The sequence below is a fragment of the Lonchura striata genome, chromosome 9 (assembly GCF_050655825.1).
Source record: "Lonchura striata isolate lonStrDom1 chromosome 9, ASM5065582v1, whole genome shotgun sequence".
Lineage (NCBI taxonomy): Eukaryota > Metazoa > Chordata > Aves > Passeriformes > Estrildidae > Lonchura > Lonchura striata.
In genome coordinates, this window is record NC_140711.1 from 5,158,894 (window position 1) to 5,178,087 (window position 19,194).

Below are 19,194 nucleotides of genomic sequence, written 5' to 3' on the forward strand. Positions count from 1 at the left end.
TTTGTGCCTGGTCAAGAAGAATCGTGCCTTTTCTTTGTCTGCCTTCTGTTCTTCTTAGCCATGCATAATTCATAAGCAGAAATAGAGGTTTTAATTAGACCAGCTGATACAGTGAGAGAAAAGAATAGGGTTTTGTTGTTTGGGATTTTTTGGGTTTTTTAAGGCTACACCAGCCCTTTTTAAGGATGCAGAAACTTGCTTATTTTAGGTCAGGTGATGTAGTTGGATAAGAAGATGCATTTTTCATCCAGATCTTGCTTTATGTCCTGAAATCTTCAAACAACGACTCTGTTGCTTCCCTAACAGGGACTCACCTACTTAAAATGACTGTAAAAAGGTTTTTTCTGTTTAGCAATACATACACTCTCAAAAGCATTATTATCTTAGCTGCTTTGCTAAATTTAGCCCTTAGGAATATTATATTCATTAATAATATTGATGAATATTGATTACTCTTGATTGCCATTCTCCTTTTGGAAGTCTCTCTTCTCCAGAGACTTATAAGTGAGCACATGGTGTTACAATTACAAATGTAAAAAGCTAAATCCAACGAGACAATTGTTTTAATTATATTTAATTATTCTGCAATTATTCTTTGGGCAAAGGTAGGTTCTTTGTTTCACACTATTCCTAGTTTGTCAGGAATATCCCTTGCTTCTAAAGGAAAGGAGGAAGAAAAGCTTCTTCCAGTCACCTACACAAGCAGGTTGGAGGTGTCATTTCTGTAGCACATATTGCATTTGTGGCACTTTTAAACAGACCTTTCTAAAAATGCAATCAGGAATTTCTGTGCTTGTATTAATTTAGAATTCCAGTGGTCACATAAAACTGAAGCTTTAAATAGCAGGTGCACTGCTGCCAGCCATGTTTGGAGGAATGCAGCCACCCCTTCCTGGCTGGAAAACATGTGCTGCTTGCTCACAGCTTTGCACACGTTGCCAGATGCTCTCCCCTGCCATTTTCTTTTCCCTGCATGACAGTTCCTCAAGGATTACCCAGTCTTTGTCCCTAAGAGCACTTACTGTGGGTGTTTCAGTCTGCAATATCACCACAAGGGTGTCTGTTCCTAGTAAGCTTGGCTAGAAATACTGACAATTCATCTGCAGTGGTTGAAGCTGCATTATTTCCTGCACAGCTGTCATTTCAGGTATCATCACTTCCACACATGTAGCAAATTACAGTAATTCACTGAAATTCAAAGCAGGTTCTGAGTCACAGGGGTTTTCCACAAAAGTGGATTACTAGGTGTTGCACTAGTTTTTAACCCATTGTTGCACCTTGTTTTTAACCCATTGCACAATATTTATTTACTAAATTAATGACTTGTTCCAACAGAATGTTGGTATTTGAATAAGTTTTTTAAAAACTTTTTTGTAAGATGGAATTATTTACTTAGTAAGTTTACTTGAAGTTATTTTGCAAGTAAGGAATAGGCATGAGGCAATTTTTCTGAGAAATACTTAGCAGCTGCAATTATCACAAGTAACTAACAAGCATAGTTCATTATTGGTTTATAAAAGGGAATGGTGTTGGGAATTGAAATTAGAATTTAATTTGACATAAAGTGCCATATTAAAAAACTTAGAAATTAATGTTGCATTTATTAGACATGAAGAGTATCAGAATGTTTTTCCTGATGTATCTACTCTTTGCAGTCCTTGCACAGGAAGGACTCAAGTTTAGGATTGAGGAGGTAATTAATTTTTCAGTTTGTTACTGTCCGTGGTTCTTGGATTGCTGTTACTGTGGACTGGACATCTGCAGGGCTGGGAATGGTCACCCAGCTGCTTCAGGTGATGTGTTCTGCTCACCAGATGTTTTGTCCTAATTCTAGTTCCAATCAGCCTGAACAAATCACCTGCTAGTAAAAAAATGATAAATTGCACTAATAATTCTGCAAATGTATCCCCCTTAAAAAAATAATTCACAGAGGAGCAGAAAGTCTTCCTAAAACCACTTGGTGGATAATCAGGCTATATAACTTTTATATAACAAAAACTTCTGTGAAGGCGTACTCATTTGTGCATGAGGGCAGGAATATTTAGTGCTGCTGTGGCATGGCATGTGTCATGCAGACTGCAGAGCTCAATCCCCAGTGCTGTGTGGGGAGGAGCAGTGATCCCAGGGCACAGCTCTGCTGCTGTCTCAGGCAGATCAGGGCCCTGCTGCTGCTGGAGTCTCCCAGCCCAGTCTCCAGCAGATGAAGCTCCTGTTTCCAGGCTCAGGTGTTCCCCAGCCTGCTGCACCTCTCCCCAGTGCAGTGCTTCTTGCAGCTGGTCTCCTGCATGGTACACTGACTCTTGTAAAACTGCATCTTGCTAGGGCAGATAATTCACATGGGAGTGTGTATTCCAAAAACAGACCAGCCTAATGGAGGTGTATTCTGTGTACTGAAACAATAACTGTATTTTGTTCGCACTGAAAATAAACTGTTGACATGGGATTATACCTGTTAAAGCTTCTTTTTTTGTTTTTTGTTAACTTTCCAGGGTTAAAAAAGCACTTTACTCCCCAATACAGAGTTGCTGTGTTAACAGAAATACTAAAAAATCAAAATGTAAATTTGGCAGCACTTGCATGATTTAGCCAACAAATATATTTGGTCTTTTTCAGTTTCCTGAGCAGATTACTTCAGGAGCATGGACATGCTCTTACCTAGTCCTTCTCAAACAGAAATTATACCATCTTCTCTCATGATAGTCATCTTTCTTTGGTCTATGCTTTTGAGACTGTGTACGGAAATGTATCTGTGCAAGTGAAGAGGTGACTTTTTTCCCTGCCTCTCCCACAACACTGATTCACTTAATCAGTAATTTTATTTCATAGAAGATTTCTAAAGTCCGACTTCCTAGAAGATAAATCCTGCATTTTCACATTTCTCAGCTTAGCTACAGACATCACACACAGCACTGTAAAAGGTGTTTTATTGGAAGAGCACAGATCAGTTCCACTCCAGGCCAGGAGAGCAGCCTCATCCTGGCCATGACCTTCCCCTCATTATTTTTGTGCTTAACCTACTTCCTTCTGCCTGTTATTTTCCAAATTTTCCATCTTCCCAAGGTTGCTTTTTAGCCGTCTCCTGTCTCTGGAGCTTCATATGTGGACCTAGTTCATTGTGATTATGTGAACTGCTTGGTATATTTCTGAGTCTGGAAAGATATTTTCTATTTTCTTCCTTTTGGTGTGTGCAAGATGAAAAGTTTTAAATGCTGCTACAGAAAGCACTGAGAGAAATCTAAAGATTCATTAGGAAAAAGCTTCTTTCTGAACCACATTGTCCCAGTAATCACTTGTTCTTTTTTGCCTTTTATTTTAAATTTCTCATATAAGTGATGTTTTCTTTTGGTGGTTTGAGCCACATTTTGTACACAGTTGCAGATGATTTGAAGTTAAACAGGTGTCTTTTGTGGTGCTGGTTTTGTATAATAAATGGTCCAAAATCCAGGCCAAAAAAAGCCCCATAGATAACTTGTTAATATTTTCAACATGTATTTCCAGAATGGTGAAGTTAAAATCTCTGGTATTAATAGTCCTCCTCTTGTGCTCATCCCATATCAAAGCGGACACAGTTAAAATTCTTCAGGCAAGATCATTGTTTCAGAAAAACTAAAATGTTTCTTTTTTCTCAGTGTTGCCGGAGAGATGGTCAAACTTCTTTTTTTGCACTTAGAAATAGATGGACATTCTCTGTCTTGGCAATTATTTTGTCCATGTCATTTGACTTTTTAATGTATTCTCTAGAATTTTGGTTCTATGTATTGTCTAGAACTTCTTATTAAATTTTTGAAGCTTTTTTAAAGCTCTGCAATAGCTTTAGTTCAAAAAGTACTTCAGACTAACTTATTTTTCCACTGAGTGTAAGAAAAAAAGTTTCTGTTTTAAGTATTTGAAAAATTTTCATTTTGAAATATTAGACAATGTATCTGGTACTAACATGGAGGGGTGTGCAATAACAGCCAGGAGCTGTTGGTGTAGCACTGAAATTGAATATTTTTCTGCTTCTGAGGAGTCATTTTCCTGTTCTAATCAACATGTTTTCTTGTGGAAATTCTGATTGCTTCATGAGAACATAACACTGCAGTTACAGTTGCAGTAGGCTTTTAGGCCTCTTTCTTGCCAAATTCAGCATCGTTTCTTTATCTCATTTTGGGACTTTGTAACATGCTGCTGTCTACATGTCCCTGTAGACTCAAATACAAATTCAGTCATAACCTGCATCACAGAGGGGAACAATATTCATGTCTTGGCTGATGTTTTTACTCCTTTGAGGCCGGCAGTGAAACAATCCAACTGGTAGTGACTTCCAGAAGCACAGAAGGGTTGGGAGAAGTGTTTCATCTATCCATAGCCTGATGTGTGGGATGTGTTTGATTCCTGTATCCTCTGTTCTGGTCCTGAAAGAATAGTCTCTAACATGTCATAGGAAACCTGTGTCACACCTATTTTTTTTTTTTTTTTTTTTACATTAAGAAGTAGTAGCAGCAATTTTTTCCCCTGTACCTTAAAAATCACATCTCTCTTGTTTTGTTCACATCTGCCTGTGAACGAAATGAATGAATCTGAGGACAGGATTTTCCACAAATTGTTGCCAGCACTTTTGTTTGTAAACCCACTTAAACTGGTAATAGCCCCTTTGCCTTTCTTCTCATGCCCATATATGTTATCTTTACATGTTCTCCATACTTTTCCCCCCTGGTTTTGATATAGCTGAGTTACTTAAATATTATTTGGATTGTTTTATCCCACTTCTTCCTGTTGACATCTCTCCCTTTCTTTGTTAGGTCTTATTGCACAAAATCCCTGGTAAGTTTTGCAAATCATATTTTTCCCTGTCTCTCTGTTCAGTCACATGTGAAGAGCTTTGTTTTAGATCCATTCATGTGCTTGTAGAATTTAAAATTTTACATGAGGATGCACAGAATTTTAGATGGCTTCATAGATATTTGTACAGCCACACTGCAAAACAGTTGTTTAATAAGGCACTTCTTTTTAGAATTGAAACAGAAATAAAATATATTTGCATTTCTCTACTTACTTACGAACTGCAGTGTTATTTTTAAATCTAAAAGAGGAAAATATTTTCATAAATTTCAGAATTATTAGGTGGCAAGAAAGCGAGGACTGGGAGTGTAGTGGCGATAGAGGAAAGTCAGGAAAATAAAGGAAATGAGAGCACTGATGGTGCAGAAATTTAAACTAAGGCAGAAAATGTTCCTTGTTTCTGTCTCTCGCCTGACCTCATCTCTGCTGCTTAAAATTTCAAACAAAGGGTTTCTCTCTCTTAGGTGTCTGTAACATTATTCAAATCATTGTCTCCTGCATTTCAATTACACTTTTTCACTGAGATTGTTATTTTTTAAAATTTTGCTGTGTTTTTTCTCATTAGTCCCAAAATCACAGCTAAATTAAACATGCCTGTATAGTAGTGTGATGTTACATGTGATAATTACATGCCAGATTTTTTCTGTTTCAGTTCATGGTATTCTGTTCATTAGGTGAGTTTCTGCTTCTGTAATTTTTCAGCCCTTTTGTATTTCAGTTGCTTGAAAATTGGCCCTTTCTGCTCGAGATGAGAATTGTGTCTGTTCAGAAAGGGCAGTGCTTTGTAACTCAGTGCTCTGCTTTCTGCCACCAGTTTATTTCAGTGGACCTGCTGCTTCCCAGTTGAAACTGTCTTCACATTCCTTCTTGGATCTTTTACACTTGCTAATTGGGTTATTGACTGACACAAATATTTTCCTGCAGTCTGTGTAAAGTTTGATAATCTTTGTCTGCCACATCACCTCACTCTGGGCTGTACTACTTGGAGTATTGTCAGTCATGCACTTTTTGCCCTACAACCAAAGAAAATAGTTTTCCCAGCTTCTCTGTACCTAAACTCAGTATTTCTTTGCTTGACATTGCAGTGGGCTCATAATTATGAGATATTTTCTAATGGTAAACTGACTGTCAGAAATAGCTTACATGTATTTTTTGGCTGGCAAGAAGAAAAGCATCTTTTCTGTCGAAGTGCTGTCCATTAAAGTGAGCACCTGGCTGGACAAGTGCTCATCTGGGTCTGGCCAGATGATCATGGCTGTCTCTAAAAGTGATTTACTTGACTGACAGTTGATAGTTCTTCTCTCAAAGGGATGTTAAAAAGGTAGGAAGCTGTCCTGTCATCTTAACCATGAAAACACATTGAAAGCTCTTCTTCCAGTTAAAGAATATCAAGTTAACTGAAAGATCTTGGTAGTCCTCCTGTGTTGGGTGTTTTTATTAAAAGATTCTGGGTTCACTTGGCAGTAAGGGTTTATCAAGAGAAGACTTCTTGCAACTTCTTTTACGGACATCCACAAATACTTTTCTTAGTTTTTTGCAGCTTGCTGAGGGAATTCTCTGAGAGAGTTCTCTGTCTGCTGAGAGAAACCTCTGACCACACAGGGGTTTGAAGCTTGAATTAATCTCTAAAGTAGGTATTTGGTCTGTTTTTTTCTCTTGCAATGGCCATACTCATCAGCAGAACTCAAATGTGTGTCCAGCAGGATGTTAAAGGAAATAATTACTGGAAAATAATATTAATGGCTACTCTTAGCTTTTCTGGAAATCTTTGTTCTCTTCCAAGAGAGCTTAGCTGGGAGCTAAGTATTCTGATTTTACCACTTAGAACCTCAACCAAAATTTTGGTCAAAGCAGAGAGCTAGAGGCAAGGAGGTACTAAAGCTCTGCAGAGTCTGCCCCGATTTCCTTCCTTTCTCCTCTGTTAACTAAATTGCCAGGCTGAATTTTAGGATGCACCAAAGTTTCTTTATTAAGTTCAAGTTAATTTCAGAATACATCCAAATTGATACTGTGCTTTTGACATTCCTTCTTTGCATTACTTTTTGTGTTTTCGGTAAAACTGTCGCAGTGTCACGAACTTTTTGTGACGCTTAATGGTGTCACACAAGGTGGAACAGGCAAAGGCTTGGCAGAAGAGTGCTGGAGGAAAGGTGAGGGTTTTGATTCCCTGTTGGCAGGAAGTAACCACACCAAATCACCTTTTTCAGCAATTAGTGACCAGAACTAGTTTCTCAGTATGTATTTAGAAAACCCCACTGAAGCTACTCTAGGTTCAGTTCATCTTGAAATCCCATCAGTTCCTGGAAGCTTGGCTTCAGGCACCAGTTTGTAACTCATGCCTCACTTTGTTCTTGATTCATAAAATACAAGTGTGTGTTCTGACTGTTCAGTGGTTACTTTGACACACTGTCACTGTGAGGCTTATTACTTGATAAATTATTCGATAGCTAATCAAATTCATTTTTTATGGTTTGGCTTTTATTAAGTTGATGGTACAGGCTATAGGCAGACTCCAAGACACTTGTTTGGTCCATGTTTGGAGGACTTGACTGGGAACGTTTTCATGTGAAAAATAGTTTGGTCTATTTTTACAAAAGAATATACTGCCCAGCAATTTGATTCTTTACCCAGATATGAGGCCATAAAGCTATTGAAACTGCAGACTCATGATTGACAAAATGGAATTTCTCATCTGTTAAGTTCATGCTTTTACTGCCCTTGAAGGAGCAGTGTTGTTCCCCTCTTGGGCACAGCTGTCTTCATCCCTGTTGTGTTTCCCCCTGTTCTTGCCAGGCTGTGTTGGGTGTGCTCAGTCCTGCCTGGGGGCTCCAGACACTCAGCACTCCTTGGAGGCAGTGCAGGCGTTGTCAGATCAGTGACCAGTGCCAGGTACTCTAAGGAAGGTGCCACAAAACAAGCAGTAGAAAACTGTGGGACACTTCCTGAGGGACTGGGGGTTTGGCTCCTGTCAGATGTTGATGTTATGAAGCATGAGAGATTTTCTTACAACTGCTGTTCATTTTTTAATGTTTCTTGTACCATATTTTTCTTATCGTTAAATGTAAATGCCCTTGTAAATAAATATTTTCTATCAATGAAAAGCAAGTGTGTTGCTGCTTTCAAAGTAGGCTGGCTAATTTTTTAATAGAAAAGAACATCTAGTCCCAGCTACTTTACAGGTAATGTAACCAGAAAAAAAAATTTTGGTTTCACCTTTTGCAATTTAAAAAACTCCCTTTTCATTCTCTAATAAGTACATGCAAAGAAATAATAAATAATATGCAGTGAGAATTTTAGTAGATAACTGTCTGAGTGCAAAGTAGAATCCAATCTGTGTTTCATAAATAATTTAACTGTGAGGAAAACCTGTCTTGGTCCTTGAATTCAGCTGCATTACTGCTAAGCACTCGCATTTCTATTTGGAATAAGAAGGTGTTGGAAGTTCTAACGTGGTATATCTTCTCTTTTGACACTTTCTGCCCTTTTTTCCCTGTAATTTCTTCTGAGCTAGCTCTGAGCTTTCTAATAGGTTTTTTTTTGAAGATCAGTAGTGACCTTTTAAGTAGAAATAATGACTGCTATATTGCACTAAAGCACTGTGCTGCATCTAAAGCATCATCACATGGGTGATCTCCGTGACAGAGCTGCTCCTAATGATATAAATAGGGGATTAAGTGCATAAAATTGCTGGTAAGTTAAAATATCTGAATGCTGTTTAAGCAAAATTAGTGACATTTTAATAATATTTTTACATACTAAAATAACTTAGTGTTGATAATTATTTGTGGTCAATCTAGATATGACTTAACTGTATCTTATGGTTAGAAATAGTGAAACGTGCATATTTAATTGATATTTTTGGTGTTGTTCTCACAAAGAGAATGTTAAACAGCTCTTGACATGTTACAGATGCTGGTCTCAATTGGACTTGTTTTGTCCTGACATTTTACAGCATAAATAACCTGATTAGGTGTAGGTAATGATAAAGCCCAAAAACAGCTTCAGGAATTAAAGAAAAGAAAATATGTCTAAAAGGAAAGGTATCTTTATAGTGTTTGTAAACTCTAGCATGAACATAATGATTAAAAAACATGGACCTGACCCCACAGATCTAAACTAGCAAACATCTTCAGCTCTGTGATTTTTGGTTCTGTTCAAAACAATTCATTTCAGCTTTGGGAGTTGCTCAACTTCAGTGAATTGAAGATTTTAAACAATCCCTCTAAGTTTAATATGGTCACTATAAAAACTTAACCCTTCATGACCAGTTCCCAGGTACACTGGAACTCAGCTGCTTTACTTCCCCTTGCTACAAGCAAGCCCTTACAGAAAATACTGTCATTGAATTTCCCCAGGTGTAAATAATTCACTTTACTGGTAATTACATGTCATGTAATAACTTTTATGCATTATTCTTACAGTGCATTTACCATTACCAAGCCATGCAAACACACAATTAGCATTAAATTTAATTTTTATTTTTGCCGGTTCATTGGGGCTGTGTAGAATTCAAACTGTTCACAGTTTGGGATGAGCACATACAAATTCTAAACTCATTTATGGAAACACTGATTACCTGTTCTGGGTAATCTTGGGGAAAGTAATTTGTTTACCCACACCTGTTTCATTAGTGATTGTTTAGGTGATTATTATTGTTTCTTACTCTCCTGATTTCACAGATGATAAAGTGTCCTGTTACAAGAGCTTTTGTCTGGGAAGAAATTATTATTACAGAAGTGTAAGAAAATTATTTGTAAATTTTTAAACAACTATGAATTATGTCCCTTTCTGTGGCTGAATTAATGGAATACTAAGGATCTAGAAGACATCCCCTGTAGGTAAATTAAAACTAGCAGTCTCTCTTCTGTTACTCTAGAAAACAAGTTTAATAAACTAGAAAAGAGCTAGACTGAGCAAAGAAAGGACAGTAAAACTTGTGTTTGTGGTACAGAAGTCTAAAAGTAGGGTGGGAGGATTATTCTTAATCCAGTGAAGACTGATAGGAGCTTTTCCCTTAATTTACTATGCACCAACCTCCCACACGATACTAAAAAGCACAGGCTGGCTGTGTATCTGTAGAGGGAGAGTTTCTGTGGTGTTCATTCTTGGAGTGGAGAAGAGGAAGCACAGGAGCTCCCAGGACACCTCTTGGATGAGGACAGTTCACATAAGTTGATAGGGCAAAGAACACAAAATGACTGGAATTAAATACATACCTGCCCTTAGTGCTGAGGTGATCAGTGGGACCAAAACTGTACCCAGGCTCTTTTAGGTGTGGGGTATTCAGTTCCTCAGTGAGCTGTACATAGAGCAGGGGTTTTCTGGGGAGTGGGTAACTGCCACATGACATTTCAAAAGCCTTTTATAAAAATGGAACAGAATAATGGCAGAATAATCCAATTTGTCTAATAGCCTGGAAGCAAATAGTAACTTCTAATGGAATTGTGTAGAAAACTTACAGTTCCTTTCTGCTAACATTGTTTCCATTATCTTTGACTTGCACTTTTCTGTCCCTTCTTCCTTGCACTCTTTTTTAGGGGTGGAGTACCTTAGCTTGGTTTTTGTAAGATCTAATGCTGTTCAATAGTTACTTTGACATAAACTATCAGTGTGAGGCTTCAAATTACTTTATATTCTTATCAAATTAATTTTTTCTGGTTTGGCTTTTCCTAAGTTGATGGTACAGGCTATAGGCAGACTCCAAGATACTTGTTTGGTTCATGTTTAGAGGATTTCTTTGCAGATCCCTTGGTAATCCTGTGCCAAGGCCCTGCTCTCTGAGAGGTGTGGTGTTGTTTTGGGGACACAGACAACAGGAAGGTTAGTGTCAGTGTGTGGTGACAAAAAAAGCTTTGATCTAACCAGGCTGGGTGCAGGATACATAACTCTGTTTACTCCCCTCTTAGAACAGCATTTAAAAAAATTCAAGCAAATAGAATTCTAAATGACAAACAGTATCATTGCAGTTAAATTATTGTTAATTCTTTAAAATATAAAATGTTATAAATACCTATTTTATTTGGAATGTGGGTGTTAAAATGTGAAGATGCCTTAAGACTGGCATCTTAGTGTAAGTGTCTACATTCACATAGTTGCTGAGAAGGATCTAGAAATTTTCTAATATCATCTATATAAAATTCTCTTTAAATTTATGTGCATTCAGAATGGGGCACATCCCATGGGGAAAGAATATAAAACAGAGCAGTTAAGCTACAGCAATAAACCTGATATATCTATAACTGCTATACACAGTTGCATTGTAAAATATATGGATATTTTATAGACTGTAATATAGAGACAATTATTGAAACTAGCTTTTTTACACTGTAAGCTATGTTCAGAAAGTCCTAAATGCAGAAATTAGTTTGAGGAGGGGAAAAATAATGTCCTTATAATATGTGTGCTTTTCAGACTTCTGACATACTTGAATTGATCAAATACCATTAGACATAATCTTATGACAGCTTGTTAGGTCTTTCACTAGCCAGGATTTCTGTTCAGTGTCTTTTAAAGATCAACCCTTCAAAGATATTGGCTAGAAGTACTAACAGTCAGTATTTTAATTAAGAAGATAGTGACTAAGGGTACTCAAAGCATTTATTATGCATATGAAAGATAATAGTAGGGAACTGCTTTTGTATCTGAGCTTTTCAAAGGTACTATATGTGCCTGCCTTTGTTTTTCTGTACATTTTGTTAAATGGTTGGAAAAATTTGTAGTAAGTAAAATCAACAAGTGTTTGTATGTAGGTTTATGCTCAGATTTTCACTCATGATTTTAAATTACTTGAGTTTCTCAAAAATCTTTGCCTTCAGTCTTTCATTTTGGTTGGTTTATGGGGACTTCTATTGCCACAACTCCTACACAATTCACACATTTCAATTCATTTATCCATAAAGCGTCCCTACAAGACTGGGAGTTGATAATAAGGTCCATGCAAAGGAGAAGGAATTGTTCAGAGAGGAATTCTCACCCTGGAGCTCTGAGGAAAGAGGGAGATAAGTGTGTTCATAACTGTTGAAATTACTGAGCAGAAGCTGTTGTCAGCAAACAGGGAATGTAAACGGCAGAGATTTGTATGAATTAAGTTTTTCTGAGCTTGGTGTCTGGGGACAGGGGGGTTTTGTACCAGAAGAGAGGCTGATTCCCAATACTAAGAACTGAAAACAACTGTGAAATAAAATCTGCGAGGTGGCTTTTTCCTCTGGAATGTTATTTTAAATGTATTTTCTGCATCATGTGTCTCATTACGGATAATAGTGTGCCCATCTCTCAGCAGAAAGAAGGAAAAGCAATATACAACATCAATTGCTTCTGTTTTAAAAGAAATTAAGCAAGGTCTGATTAGATGATGCTATTCAGTTATTTTGATTATGTGAATGTTCTGAGTTAGTTTGTCCCTTGTGAATAGTTTATTTAAAGTACAGTTGTAGTAGGGAAAAATTTATTTTCTCTTGAGAAAGCTTTAGCTTCCTAATGCAATGAAGCTAAGTGTGTGATGATCCCATTTCTGCAGAGCTGGGGCTGAGATGGCTCTGTGGAGGGCAGGAGCCATCACTGCTTAGATTTCAAAGGAGGGTCCCAGCTTTCCCCTCTGCTGCCATAATCCAGAGTGCACTGGTTGGAAGAATGCTCTCTGCAGGAAATAAATGCCAGTTACCTGTTCAATCATACAAAGATTATAACAATTATGTTTTTAAATATTATAAGTTTCTTCTGATCTCTATGGACAGTATTAATGTGCTGATAACCAAAAACATTTTGATAAGTACCCAATGGTTTATTTGCCCTGGTTACAAGTTCTGAGTGTCCTGGCATCTTCTGCCTCTCAGCTCTGTCAGCCCATGCTGTCACTGCCTCTCCCTTCTGAAGACTTTGAAAGGGTGGGTGCTTCAGTTACTCTGTTTAAAATTGCCCATTCTAAACCTTTTCTTTCTCAGGGCACATATTTGTGTTTGGGCTGGCTTAACTCAAGAAGAGCCTAAAGCAGGGCCTTGCACAAGATGAGCTGTCACCCAGAGATGGCCTTTCACAAGCATCACTTGTTTTCTGGATGCAATATTTGCCATCAAGCGTAGTTAGCCCTGTGTTTTCCTGTGCTTCTCCATTGCTAATTGTCTTCATTTCAGGAGCAGCAGTGCCAATGTCACTTCAGTCTATGCAGGTTTTTTATTTCATATCTATGATCATACTCAAGCATTCTAGTCTGAACACATTTTCATATGATTCAACTAAGTATTAACTTTAATGGAGTGGTTTTTTATAAGGGCCTTGAATTAAAATCTTTCTTTCCCTGGGGACTGCATGAAAACAACTACCTACAGAATATCCTTAGCTGGAAATCTGCAAGCATGGATTCCTCTCCCCTGTGGAGGAGGAGCACTTTCTCCCTTAATCCTGGCTGAATTGTTGCTTCCAAATAAGCACTGGGAAGCAAGATTTGTTCAGCATTCAGCTTCATGGTTTAGTCAAGAGGTTTAGTCATAGCAAATGCAGACAGACAGTGCCTGTCACTTCTCTCTGCATTAGAAAAGCCAGAGAGAAAGGAAACACTACATCTCAGGGTGCCTCTCTGTTGGTAACCCAGACCACCAGAGTACATTGATGGTCTTGGCAACTTGAGGATCTTGCTCGTCCCTGAAACCCCAAATATTCCAAAGACAATTCTGCCTGCTGTGGCTGGGGAGGAATTGGGTTCCTTCATCTATATTGTCAGTCAGTTCTTATAGTTGTTCCCATATATTTGCCAATGCTGGATTCATTTCTTCTTTGCTCAAGAACCTCTTCCCTGTCTGTCCTTTCCTCCAGAGAGGAGGAAAGTTGAACTTACTTGAGAGTGTGCTCTACATGTTAAGAATTTTCTTCTATTTTAAGATAAAGTATATTCCTTATTCTGATGCCAAAAGATTTTTGCTTTTTTATATATTTTTCATATATTCCTAGCTCTGTAGACTCTTACTGTACAGTTCCATGGTTTCTTAGCTAGCATTCAGTACTTTTCCAGTACTTTGTTAGACAGACACATTCCTGGAATCCCATTCAAATCTTTCTTTTTCAGTGAACCAAGGCCATTCTTCTACCTCCCCATGTATGTAGACATAAACAATGTGGGGCTAGGAGAAAGGGGGGAGGCTTCAGTAGGAGGCTGAACCAAGGGGGGAATTATTTCATTAACTGTACTTTTAACTGGGGATTCTTGTCAATTATGGTAGTTTGCTAAACTTACAAAAGTCTCATAGCCCAATATCATGTGTGCATTCTGTTGTGCATTTTGCCATAAGTGCACCTGAAACATCCTTCAATGAACAGTAACCACCTTGATCCTTTTAATCTTTGGCTTGTGATTTCAGGGCTCAGAAGGGCATCAATTCTAATCTGATTTTTCTGTGGCCTCAGGAAAATTTCAACTGACAGTTATTTTTAATGTCTTTTCAAAGTGAGATCTGAGTTAAGGCAGCTTGTGCTGCTTAAACTTATGTGTTCCAGTGTGTAGCAGAGCAGTGTGTGTGGGAGCTGTCTGATTGATGGCAATCCTTACTCTTTCCTGGAGTGTGCTCCCATTCTTCCATGCCATCTATCACTTCAGTGCCTTCATGTTGCAGGCAGACCCTCCTGTCTCAAATTGCTTTTTTCTTCAGTTGCTGCATGCTGCCTCATTTTCTGGGATGGACATTATTGTTGGCCCTCTCTTGAAGTGGGCTGGTGTGGAGAGAGATTGGAGAAAGAAATTACAGCCTCTTATTTCATTCCTATAGTTAACCTCAGAAACCTCATTTTATCATGCAGCAGGAACAGGCTTTTTTTTTTTTTTTTATGAATTTTAGCTCATCTGAACAGCACTGATTCTCTCTCAAGTTCAGTCAATTTAAAAAGAAATTGTATCACAGGGGTTTTTCTTTGCTAACACTTAAGCATTGGAAAAACCTGAATCCCTGTAAACTGGTAAGAGATCACATCTCATAAGGTTTCTTTTCATCACTAATTTAGTTTTAAGATCAATTATTTAATTTCTTTGCTTATTTTGTGACAGGACAGTAAAAGGATAGTACTGATAGGATAGGAACAAATAGGTATTTGCTTTATATTTCCTCAGTTTTTCACTGAAACTGAAGTGTCACACAATCATTTTACCTCCTCCACCTCCATATAAATGCTTCATCAGTGCTACATTTAAAATACTGTGAAGTTGTATAAGGCCAAAGGCTAAAGAAAAGTACCAATTTAAACAGAAGTTTCTTAGATAATTTTTCCAGTGAGCTTGATTTGAGGGCATAATCTGAGGAGAAAATGCTCCTATTAATTAGTGGGAAGAAAGGCAAGCTAAATAACTTGGGAAGAGATTTTATTTAGTTTATGTTTTGTTATCTGTGCTCTGTGATGTTTTTCATTCAGTTTTAAATTAGTTATAAGGTGTGCATCCTGTAATTTTTGAGTGTCTGTGAAATCTCAGAATGGACAATTTTTATTTTAACAGGCCATGGAGCAGATGTGAAATGTGTTGACTGGCATCCAACAAAGGGATTAGTTGTTTCAGGAAGCAAAGATAGCCAACAGCCCATCAAGTTCTGGGATCCAAAGACTGGCCAGAGCCTTGCCACACTGTAAGTTCTTACCCACAGACTTTTGATTTGCTCAAATATAAACTAACTTTATAAAATAATTTTTTCTTAATTCCCTTCTATAGTCCTTTTCCTCACAACTTTTCAGCCATACACAGTTGCTTCACACATGAAGCTAGTGCTTCACCTGTGCCAGAAAATTATTAGATGAGGACAAGTCTGTACCTGGAAAATTGAGACTTTAACATTCATTATTTAAATTTACTTTGTTCTTCTTCACAGAAAATCTAGCCACACAGTTCTTATACAGACTGAGGTAGGGAATAACAAACGAGATGTTTCATCTGGCTGATAAAAACTTTGTTATGCTGCAGCAGAAACGTGCACAATAACTGGATACTGTGTCAGTGAGTGCTCCCAGTTGCTTTACAAAAGACCAGAATCAAAGCACGGGGCCTTTGCACAGAAAGCCCCAGTTCTGCTTTAGTAGCCTGAACTGCCTTGTTATTGACCTGAATATTTGTGACTGGCAAATGACACATTTTTATCTGTGTTTGAGAAATCAGCTTCAGGACAAACAATCTGTTTCTCTCTGCTTGCAGACATGCTCACAAAAACACAGTGATGGAGGTGAAACTGAATCTCAATGGAAACTGGCTGCTGACAGCTTCTCGTGACCACCTCTGCAAGCTCTTCGACATCCGGAACCTGAAGGAAGAACTTCAGGTCTTCAGGGGGCATAAGAAAGAGGCCACAGGTTAGAATTTTTTTTGTTATGGAGATTGTTATTATTAAGCTTTGATTTAAAATTAAATTTATTTCCATTCATTAGAAATCTTAGTATTACACCTGGTGATCGTGGCTTACTGTGTGTTTCAGCTGTGGCCTGGCATCCTGTTCATGAAGGGCTGTTTGCCAGTGGAGGGTCTGATGGCTCCTTGCTGTTCTGGCATGTTGGGTACGTGGCATTTTCATCAGCATGTTGGAAAGGTGTTGGTCAGCTGTGACAAAACACAAAATACCTCTTTTCCCCTTTGAGACCATATTTAACCTGCATATTTATGATAATAGTTTTTCTCTGTACCTGAGGAATTTGTTAATATGCTTCATTTATGAAGATGTTTTCCTGTAGAAATGTGCTTTAAAGGATACGATTGCTTGCACAAAACCAGTCACGTGTTGAGATGGTGATGAATCTCTTAAAGCTTGTTCTGAGGTGCTGGAATTATTTTGGTTTTAAATGTACAGTTAAAAATCCCTACATTACTGAACTGCCTATTAAAACCACAGGGAACAATCAGTTAATCCAGTAGAAAAATTACAGAGGCTTAAATTTGACAAAATATGGGATAGAGGATGAACAACAGCTGAATAGCAGAAGTTTTCTCTTGTAGCTGTAGGAGATACTCAGCTGTGTGTGATTATTTTTTTTTTATGCATCAGGGTTGAGAAGGAGGTTGGTGGGATGGAAATGGCCCATGAAGGAATGATCTGGAGTCTGGCATGGCATCCCCTCGGACACATTCTGTGTTCAGGATCAAATGATCACACCAGGTAATTTCAAGTATTTAAAGAGAAGGTCTAAGAGAGTGTATTTATTTTTAGAAACCAGAACAGTGTTTGGCATCAGTGAATAAATAGATTGGGATGGTTCTGGCCACACAACCAGTGGCCAAAGCAGAGACACAATTTATGTTAATACGAAGCACTAGGTGACATTTTATATTACAAGGTAGAATTTGACCTCTTGTAACAAATATTATGATTTTGGTTGGTGGGAGTTTTTAAATTCACTGTAGAAAAGTTTAAAAAAAATAATTTATGTATTTTTTTGCTGAAGAAATACTCATATCTTCACAGCAATTTTTCCTGCAGATCATCTGCTGGTCATGTATTTTCATATTGCAGACACATTCAAAGGCTGTAGTTTGTGTTTTTAGGTTGGACATGCTATAAACATAATTTATTTTATAAATGCAGTACATTTTTGCAGAGGCATGTGTACATTTAGTGTATATGAAGAATATACTTGAGCAAGAAGTTTTTGGATGGACTAGAAATATTCTTTTTTCATGATCTGATGTTGATCCCTTGTAATTAACATTCATTGCACTTTGAAGTATCCTCTAACTTTCCACCATGTAATTCACTACAATATTTTTTGGGTTTTTTGTTTTTGGCTTGAAGCTCATACCCTGTGTTCAGGTCTAGAGCTAAACTTGATTTAGTAAGAGTTGAATCCTTCCATAATCAAGATCTTATACTAAAAATCAAAGAACTAATTAGATTAGAAGTTGTTAATGCTCTTGACCCTTTAATGAGATAATGTAAATTCCTTTTGACAGCAAGTTTTGGACTAGAAATCGGCCTGGAGATAAAATGAGAGATCGTTACAACTTGAACCTGCTGCCTGGGATGTCAGAGGATGGTGTGGAATATGGTGAGGCATTTTTCCTCAATAGGGAAGTAAGAGCATTGGGGTCAGGAACAGGCCTAGATCATTAGGTGACACTTCTGGGTAAGGTGAGGAAGCAGAATTATAGCATTGGGGACCACATAGGCAAAAATACCTTTTTGTAAGGATGATTTTACTGCCCTTATTATCAGTGATCATCATTCCAACAATGGGTTTTCTTCTGTTTCCACAGCTCCAGGAGGTAAGACCTGCTCTGTCAATCACAGGAAGACGTTTTGGCTCTCCCTCTGGCAATATCTCCAGTTTACTTTTCTTCCTGAAGACTTCATCTGTCTTCAAGGCTTCCCACAGTCTTGAACTGCAACAGGAAAAGCAACAAGAATTCCACTAAAACCTTTAAACTTTGCTCTTAAGGATTTATCCCAATAATTTTAGGCTGCCCAGCTCAGTGGTGTGCCTCAGCCACCTGTAGTTGGATCTGTGTCTTCAGATTTTTGATTTTTTTTTTTTTTTTTTTTAAGGGGGGATATAAAATGCAGCACTTTAATACAAGTTAAATTTTAAAATATACAGATTTGTTATAACAAAAATGGGATTTATTATGGTTGTTATTTCTTTTTCTAAGCTTCTGCCTTAAATGTAACCTTCCTGAAAGGACATAATTTTTGACCTTTTGGGGTGTATTTATGAATCTGAACTTGCAGTTCTTTGAATATCCTGTAATTCATGTATGAAACTAAATTGTGACCTACCAGTTGTAAAATATCTATTTACTATTGGAATATGATACTAATGGTAAAAGCATGTGAGAATCCAAAGGGATAAAATAGTACTGTAAAGAAATATTTTCCAAGTATAAATATTTGTTGTTTTTCTCTCTAGATGATCTGGAGCCCAACAGCCTGGCAGTTATTCCTGGGATGGGAATACCTGAACAGTTGAAAATAGCTATGGAGCAGGAGCAGATGGGTAAGTAATAGCTATGGAAAAGCATTCTCCTGAGCAATCCAGATACTGTGTAACTTCTTTTTAATTCTTTTCATATTCTTTGGGAGCACAGATGCTCTTTTCTAAAGTTCTGTGTTGTGCATATTTTGCTGTGTAAAAAAGGATGATCTGAAAGCCTCTGTGAAAAAATAAAGGATCTTTGTGTAAGCCTGCATTGCTCTGACTGTTTGTTTCCCTGGTGCCAAAGGGAAAGATGAGTCCAATGACATTGAAATGACAATCCCAGGACTGGACTGGGGAATGGAGGAAGTAATGCAAAAGGACCAAAAGAAAGTGCCACAGAAAAAAGTTCCCTATGCAAAACCAATACCAGCACAGTTTCAGCAGGTAAGTACCTGGTACAGTGAACAGAACAACTTGTTTTTTTCTCAGCTTCAAAAGGTTTGTGTC

At 37.7% G+C, this 19,194-nt stretch overlaps 1 protein-coding gene across 1 annotated transcript in view; it reads left to right on the plus strand.

Moving 5' to 3' along the window:
- WDR33 (WD repeat domain 33) overlaps positions 1-19,194 on the plus strand; it is a 69,409-nt gene that overhangs the window by 35,209 nt on the left and 15,006 nt on the right. The window contains exons 8-14 of the mRNA XM_085587556.1: positions 15,296-15,422; positions 15,983-16,137; positions 16,260-16,338; positions 16,824-16,934; positions 17,726-17,820; positions 18,679-18,765; positions 18,992-19,131. Of these exons, the coding sequence (XP_085443682.1) occupies positions 15,296-15,422; positions 15,983-16,137; positions 16,260-16,338; positions 16,824-16,934; positions 17,726-17,820; positions 18,679-18,765; positions 18,992-19,131 (794 nt within the window). The remainder of the gene's footprint in view (positions 1-15,295; positions 15,423-15,982; positions 16,138-16,259; positions 16,339-16,823; positions 16,935-17,725; positions 17,821-18,678; positions 18,766-18,991; positions 19,132-19,194) is intronic.